The sequence below is a fragment of the Puma concolor genome, chromosome E4 (genome assembly GCF_028749965.1).
Source record: "Puma concolor isolate L17-30 chromosome E4, mPumCon1.1.hap2, whole genome shotgun sequence".
NCBI lineage: Eukaryota > Metazoa > Chordata > Mammalia > Carnivora > Felidae > Puma > Puma concolor.
Window position 1 is genome coordinate 9,367,268 of NC_141683.1, and position 8,462 is coordinate 9,375,729.

At 48.7% G+C, this 8,462-nt stretch overlaps 1 protein-coding gene across 1 annotated transcript in view; it reads right to left on the minus strand.

The window, feature by feature from the left end:
• RXRG (retinoid X receptor gamma) overlaps positions 1 to 575 on the minus strand; it is a 44,679-nt gene extending 44,104 nt beyond the window's left edge. The window contains exon 1 of the mRNA XM_086694477.1: positions 199 to 575. Within this exon, the coding sequence (XP_086550603.1) occupies positions 199 to 247 (49 nt within the window). The 5' untranslated portion in view covers positions 248 to 575. The remainder of the gene's footprint in view (positions 1 to 198) is intronic.
• Between the last annotated feature and the right edge of the window lie 7,887 nt (positions 576 to 8,462).

The window sequence follows — 8,462 nt, forward strand, 5'->3', positions numbered from 1 at the left end:
CCGACCATCCCCTCTCCCTCCCTCCCTCCTGCACGCCCAGACACACTCACAGGGGAAACACACCACGAATGCACATCAACATACGTGCCCTCCTCCTGATGCGCGACCCTGCGCTCGTCCGCAGGGCCCGATCCCCTGGGGTCTGTCCGGCCAGGTCCCCCCCCCCCCCCGGGGGGGCAGCCCAAGCGCAGTACTCACCGCCAAAGCCTGCGGGAAACTTCATGAAGTGAGAATAATTCCCATACATGGTTACTCTTCAGTTCATGTTCCTCGCTCTCTCTCTCGCTCGCTCGCTCACTCTCTCGCTCTCTCTCTCTCTCTCCCGCCTCTTCTGGAGAGCACAGCCTCCGGGGCTCCCGAGCGCAGCCGGGCTGCCTTCAACTTGGGCTAACAGGAGTGGTCATCGCTTCCTCGCAGCCCGGGCAGCTCGGGCTGGGCCAGCCCTCCGGGATTAGTCTGGAATCCGCCTGTCGCTCCGAGCGGCCACATAGCGCGGCAGCTGGTGCCTGTCAGTAACCACGCACAACGCGCCGCCGCGCCCCGCCGCGCACGGGCTCCTGTTGCTGCTTGGATTCACACGGGGCTGGGCCGCGGAGCCTCCTATTATCCCCGGGAAGCAGATCGATGTGCGACCGCCCCCAGGGGGTCAGGGGAGGGAGGCGGCAGGGGTCGGGGCGGGGGGGGGGGGGGGGGGGGGGAACTCTTCAGGGGCCTCCTCCTTCACTTGCACCCACAAGAAAAAAAAAATCAATGGGGTTTTATTCAAATGCCTTTTCTCACTCCGGCTTCTGTCCCGTCCGTCTGGCGCACTTGGTATTTGATCCGGGGAGGGGGGGAGGGGTGGGGGCCAAGAGAGAACGGAGCCCCTTCCAAAAGCACGAGATCGGAAAAGGGCGAGACTGCATCCCCAGCTGTGGAAAAGTCAGCTAAAGCATCCCTTCGGGGTGGCCAGAAACATTTGTCTGGGCTGCAGCGGGGGCAGCGTGACAGGTGCAGTTGGGAGCCTGAGTTGTTTCCCACGGAAAATGTTCAAGTAGGGAGGGCGCCTTGGCTGGACGTGGCGGTCATTCGCTGAAGCGACGCAATCACCTTATATACCACTGTCATCGAGCCACCTGTTCAAAAAGCACCACGGAGTCCTCACCGAACCAGAGACTCTCTTGGGAGGGACGCAGCCACAAATCAAAGAGCCTAAGTATCCCTTTGCTCTTTGGATCTGTTAGGCGGCATTCCTGACAAGCCACTGCTTGAACACCTCTGGTAACGGGGAGCTCACTACCATCCCATTCCATTCCTGGACAGCTCTTACCATAAGAAAGTTTTTTATTGAGCTGAAATCTGCCTTTTCTCTGCAGTTTCTGCCAACAGGCTCAGGGGTGATCCCTGAGCCACAGCAGAGGAGCCCACGGGGTCTTTTGCAGCGGCATCTTCTGCAAATTCACAGCTAAATCTCCCGTGCCCATCATCGACTTCTCTAGACACTCTTGCCTCTTTCAACCCCTCCGTGTATCACCAAGCATTCCAGCCTATTCACAACCTATTCTTTTTCTAGGAACGTACTTCAATTTATGGAGGCCCTCATGGAGGGGAAGGGGTTGGCCAGATTTGAATACCTCAGATAGGATCCAGATCTTCTCCTCTCGGGGTCTGTCGGCAAGGTAGAGGAGGGGCTATCGGCACACCGCCAGGGGCATGGGCTGGGCTCTGAGGCGCTGAGACACGATGAGAGGTTTGCCCCTGGCACCACATGGCACATAGAGATGCGAGCCAACTCAAGCCCCCACAGGAAAAAATCAAGATTCAAGTGCTAAGAGAACCCAGAACAAAAACTTAAGAGTAAAGGCCCAGAGATGAGAAGAGCATCCAGATGACGAGGGAGGAGAAGGGCCAAGATGGGGATCAGAGCAAAAGTTGGTGGGGAAGGAAGAAGAGAGGTGAAGGCCGTCACCGAAGGCTGGTGCGCCTGGGGCTCCCTCGGGTGGGTGCCGGACTCAGAGCATGGGTTGAGAACCAGCATAGACACGGGCAGTGCAGAATACAGGAGGACTCTGCCTATACCCGTATGAGCTTCTGGGCCGCCCTACATGTTAATCAACGTAGAACTAACTTCACAAGTTACCCATCCACCCAGTTGTATTCTCTCTCGTACACATTCCCCATCCTCTTCTTGGGCGACTGGTTTGGGGACCCCCCTGTAATATCATCCCCCATATTCCCCTGAAACGAAAACATTTGGGTTCATTCATCACCCCAGATCTTCCGGCGTCCTGCTTCTTTCGTCCTGTGTATTTGTCATTCCTCCCCCACCCCCGCCCCGTTTCATGACTTCTGAAGATCTGATGAACTGTTTCCGTATTTTGTCTAACCCATGGGCAAGAAATGAAAAGGATATAGCAAGGACGCCTTACAGCATATCACCAGAAAGTCCGTCTGTTAGTACCACGACACTTTGCTCATACGACACTCGTTGTGTGGCCTGAAGAGGCTGTGTCTGCAGAGAAAACAGCAAGTGAGAATCCAGCCTTGCTGGGTACAAATCTCAGTTCTGTCGTTCCCAGCCTCACAATATTGGCAAGTTACTGGCCCTCCCTGCACCTCGGTGACCACCTAGGTTTGTTATGAGGATTCCTGACTCCACACGTGTTAATCACTTAGAATATGCCAATATGCCGGGCACACAATTAACGCTCATGTATCCGCTCATGTGCCTGCAAGTTAAGCAGATCCCTTTACCCCTTGTTTCTTTTTACATCATTTGCAAAATGATGGAACAGGGCCAGATGAGTTCCAACATCCCCTTCAACTTTCAAATTAAAGGCAAACGAATCCACCACGCATCCCATAATGGTCCATTTTCTCCGCAGAGGTGTCTGAAGCAAACGTCTTACAAAAGTACAAACTACAAATAGGTGCGCCTGCCCGAGAAAGGAATGCGTTTTTCTGGCCCCAATCGGCTTTTTGGTGAAGACGCACTGGCAAGGGCTCTTCCGAGTACTCAAAAACCATCCTTTAAAAAGCTCTCAGAGCCTCGCTCAAGGTCAGCGTCAAGATGATCGGTCAGCAGTTTGAGGTAGACTCTGTTTTCTTCCCCTTTTGCTAAGCCAGGTTCCTGTCCACTTTTCCTCACAGAACAGAGACCAAAAGCCTTACCTTTTAAGCTCCACCTGGAGGAAAGTGCCCTGGGAGAGTGGTCACAAGGCCCAGGGCCCGCCAGCCCCACCAGCCTCCAGCGGTGTGACCTTGGGCAAGCTCATGTCCTCTCCAGGGAAACGGCCACACCACTCACCTCGCTGAGGTGTCTGGGGTTTGTGTCTCATGACCAAATGTGGCAAGAGGAGTACATGTGTTCTGCTTTGGTTTGGTTTGGGATTTTTGTGTGTTTGTTTCACACTCTAGAGTTCTGTACAAATACGAGGAGGTAATATTTTGTTTGCCTGCTTGTTTTTTTTTTTTTTTTTTTCTCACCTTCCTCCAGGGGTCCCTTCTGGTCTGGCTGGTTTGCTCACCCTGGGAGCAGAGCGTGTTCCTCCAACTACGGCCCCATTGCCCAGACCCACTTCCCTTCCCCCGCCCGCTTGCCACAACAATGGTTTTCCCACATAACTGCTAGAACACAGGAGGTGCTCAATATGTCCTTTTGCATTAAAAAATGCGAGATCTGCTTATACCAAAATATCCCGGCATGTTTTCCTTGTGACGCCTTCCATGTGATTTAACATTCCGTAACAAGCCATAAACTTTGCCTAAAGTACAAGAAATATGAATGTGGCTTTTCTTTCTAATCCGCATTTTTTGCTGGCACCACTGTGTCTTGTCCGAGACCATTACTGATATAACAGCATTAGCCTAACCTAAGCCCTTCCCAGACAACGCCACTGACTTCAGCCTCTCCACTGCCTCCAGCTGTTACTGGATTCTCATTAGGATGTCAAATGAAAACGCAAATGCTCGATGTCCATAGTGGGAATTAGCTAATTCATTCATAAGAATTCTGAGCTCACTTCTTGTCAAGGCTAATTATCTATTCCTCTTAAGTGATATGTTCTGCGTTTATTAAAGCCATTAGTGCCTTTGAGTAAATGAAAAGGGCATGTGTTTTCACTAGTATGTTTGACACAGACTCAGCACATCTTATATTCACCCTTGTAATAAAAGGATATAGCTTTACCACTGGTCTCTTGTGTGTGTGTGTGTGTGTGTGTGTGTGTGTGTGTGTGTGTGTGTGTGTGTGTACCCACATGCGTGCACACATTGTTGACCAATGGCAATGGAAAATAATATTTTGCAGTAAACACACATAAAAAAACCAAAGTCACTGATTAGATATAAAATTTAGATGCAAATAGCTCGACGCTGATGATATGGATTAATATTTTTACATTTATGTAGCACTTCACCTGCATAATAGCATATAAACTTTCAACATGTTTCCCCAAATATTAGAGTTAAACAGGGCATAGTGTGCTACCCTATTACATAAAGGAGGCGTTGGAGTCCAAGGTTGTGAAGTCAGAGAAGGAAAGGTAGATACTCCCACAAGTCAGATTTCAGATGTGGTCTCACAACCAGGAAGTGACAGAAATGGGTATAAAAAACCAGGCCCCCAATTCTGACACCCAGCCAACGTGTCTTTCACTTGACCTTGATCCTTCTCTTACTAACAAGGTGTTTCTAGGGGCGCCTGGGTAGCTCAGGCAGTTGAGCAGTGACTTCGGCTCAGGTCATGATCTCAAAGTTCTTGGGTTCGAGCCCCGTGTTGGGCTCTGTGCTGACAGCTCAGAGTCTGTAGCCTGCTTCCAATTCTGTGTCTCCCTCTCTCTCTGCCCCTCCTCCACTCACACTCTGCCTCTCTCTCTCTCTCTCTCTCCCTCTCTCAAAAATAAAATAAAAACATTAAAAAATAATAACAATGTGTTTCTTGTATTGTGTTATGTGTTGTGGGGTGCGAGTTTCTTACTTACATATTGGTTTTTTTCTCTTCGCTGTCACTCATTCACTCAATTATCATCTAGTCAATACTTAATGAGAGCTTTGTACCTGTCAATCATCGGGGATACACTCCGAGACAAGATATATCAAGTCCCTGACCTCATGGAGCTTATGTAGGCTGATGGAGAATACGGACATCAAATAAATAGTCACAGACACAAATATATCATTATAAACCATGATAAGTGCTTTGAAGGAAAATAACTGAATGAGAAGAGGGACTATAGCAGGGAAATCTAATTTAAATTGAAAGGTCAGGGAGACTTCTTTGAGGAAATGACAGTTATACTCAGATCTAAAGAATGAGTAAGGTTCAGTTGGGGGAAAAGGAAAAGGTAGAGGGAGGATATACCAGTAGACCTAATAGCCTTGAGGAGGGGATGAGCTCAGTGTATTCAAGCAGCCAGGGAGTACAATGTTCAGGCCTCCCCTTTAGAGGATTTGGGCTCCAAGAGTTCCATGGGGGCAAAGTCTCGCCCCTGATTCTGTGTTCAACATGCCATGCCAACCGTGTACTGTGGGAAACCTCCCTTCCTGGCTTTGTCTCTCCTTCACATGCTGTTCGAATTCAGATAACTCGCTGTTTTCCAGTGGTGCCACCCCAGTAATCTATCTTTGTGGATGTGCTCATTCTGTCCCTCTGCTCAGAATAGCCTCCCCTCTTTCCGTTCTCTGTCTGAATACTACCATTCCCCAAGGCCATTCTCACGGGCAATTTTAGGTGGCCCTCCATTTGAACCACGTCTCCTAGAGTCCCATAGCCCTTGGTCGGAACAATTCTTGGGTCACTCAGCATGTTCCTTCTTGTGTGATTATCATGAATGCATCTGAAAACCCCACGTACTAGACAGGAAACCCTATAACTGGCATCAGAGCACGAGTCATTTTTGTAGCTCCAACAGCCTTTACAACACAGTCTCACACATAATAGAAGTCCAGTAACTGCACTATTGATGAATGGATAAATATTTGTTGAATTAGGCTGACCTCTCCCAGGGTACTAGGCATGAGGAGGTAAGTGTTCCTAGGCTCCAACAGTTTTTACAACCCAAATTTCATTTGCATGGGCTCCTTCTCCTAGAGCCATACACCGTGTGTGGACAGGCTTGATAGTGGCATTCGTACATCTGTCTTGGTGACTGAGAGTCTCTGAGGACAGAAATGAGGTGCCTGATTCAGAAGGAGGCCTGATCAGCTTGAAAACTGTCTCAGCTATCACCCAAAAGTGAGCCATTTCCATAAGGTCTAAAATGTGTCCAAAGGCCCATGCTGGATCTGTAAGGTGTCATCCATAGCTTTGCAACCAGTCACGTTTGTATCGTAGCTAATTGTTCCAATCACTAGTGAGACAAGGGGAGTAAAATTTGCCCTAAGGGAGTTGTTCCCAAACTTGGCATTAGAATTACCCAGGAAGCTTAAAAAGATTACAGAAGCTTTTATCCACCTCCAGAGATTACTTCATTGGCTTGGGGCTGTGGTCTAGTTTTCCGAACTGCTTAAAGAAGCCCAAGTGATTCTGATGTGCAGCTAGATGAGTTTGGGAAGTACTTACTTAAAGAAAGAGACCTTTTCTTTAACCGGAAGCTAAGAAGGACCCACCAGCAAAAAAAAATGAGAAAGCCCTTCCCAGGATAATTCCGAGAAACCGAAGATCCACTTTGCCCATTCGCTGGTACACACAGTTGGAACTTATGAACACAAGCTCTTGCTTAGCAGGATTTGTGGTGGCTGAGGATGTCTGCTGTGTAGACTTAGCACATACTGCCTTGAGGCTTACTGGTATTGTGCTCGTGCCCTACCTCCTCTGTCATCAAAATCTTATTCATTAAAGGCACTACCTGGGGCGCCTGGGTGGCTCACTCAGTTGAGCATCTGGCTCTTGGTTTCGGCTCAGGTCATGATCCCGGGGTCATGGGATCGAGCCCCGCGTCCAGCTCCACACTGAGCATGGAGCCTGCTTGGGATTCTCTCTCCTCTCCCACCTCCCATCTCTCTCTCTCTCTCTCTCTCAAAATAAATAAATAAACTTTAAAAAATAATATAAAATAAAGGCTGCCTCCTCCATCAATCTGCCCGTACAAATAGGTAATACTTCGACCATTCTCCAAAACACTTGCTTAAATATTTATTACAGCACTAGTTTAATTTCCCTTTGTATCATAATTACTTACTGAACTGGAACCTTCTTCTTGAGGATAGCGACAACTCTTTCATCTTTATAATATCAAAGAATCTAGCATTTGGCTTTGTACACAATGAGTGCTTCATAAATGCTTGTTGAACGGATGCTAAGATTACCACTATGACCCGGACAGACTCCGTCCCCGCTCTCGTGGAGCTTTAAGCTACGAAGTTGAGGGTAACTTTTAATTGCCCTTAAGTCCAAACTAAATAACATCGTCATAAAATTCTCAAGGTAGAAAGAATGGGTTACATAGATGCTTCCATCCCTTCAACGGTTCCCAGTCAAACTATGGTCATAAAACCCTCCCCTTGTCACATAAACAACTCGGCCACAGCTGCAAAGCACATGGGGGCTCTCAGGATATAGAACAACTGTGATCACACAGAGTGGAGACCAGAGGGAAACATCTGGTCCCTTCTAGAGAGAGGTCAGCAGTTCAAATGTGGGACACTCTAATCCAGACTGGGTCCGGATCCAAGGAGTCACAGCCAAAGAGGTGGATGTCAGCACTAGACCTCAGGAAGGCCTGCTCAAGTCCCGTGAGGGAAGAAGAAATACTGGAACAGAGCCCAGCCCCCAAGACCGGGCCACTGGCACTTGCATTCCGTTGAACAGACATGGATTGAACTGGTTACTGGCTACATACATTCAGGTGTCGATTTAGAGGCTGCAACCCAATCACACACAGGCCAAGCGATCTATTTTCAGATCCCGCTCACTCTTGGGGAAGAGGCTCTAAATATACCCTCCAGTGACTGCAGGAGGCAGATTATCATTGCCGGCAGCTGAGCAGGGCGGGGCAGACAGGGACTTCCAGAACCTCACCATTACCCTCGCACAGCCCAAAGGCCCCACCACTTGTAGAGCTATATTTACATAAGGGCAAGTGTCTGTTATATTTGACGGGGTTTTCATTTATGAGCCCCCAGCTGTGGGCTCTGTATGGCAACAAAACCGCTATTTTGTTCCCTCGTGAGATCCACTGAGCATGGCGATGCCACAAAGGAGGACTTAGGCAAAATGGACCTCGTTCTGTTCTCAGGCATTTATAGCATAGGAAGGTCTTGCAATTATACAGGCAATGGTAATGAAATCTCCCATATGTGTAACACCCGATAGTCTACGACATGCTTTATAGCTTATTTATAAGCAGGTATGATGTATTCGTGGAGAGCAAATCCACAGGGGGCTGCAGTCAGAAAGGACGTTGGATATCAGGACACGAGAATTTATCTTGCTGTCATGATTTTCTCTGCAGCAGGGAAGGCCTTTTGAGTTAGTGTCCCAT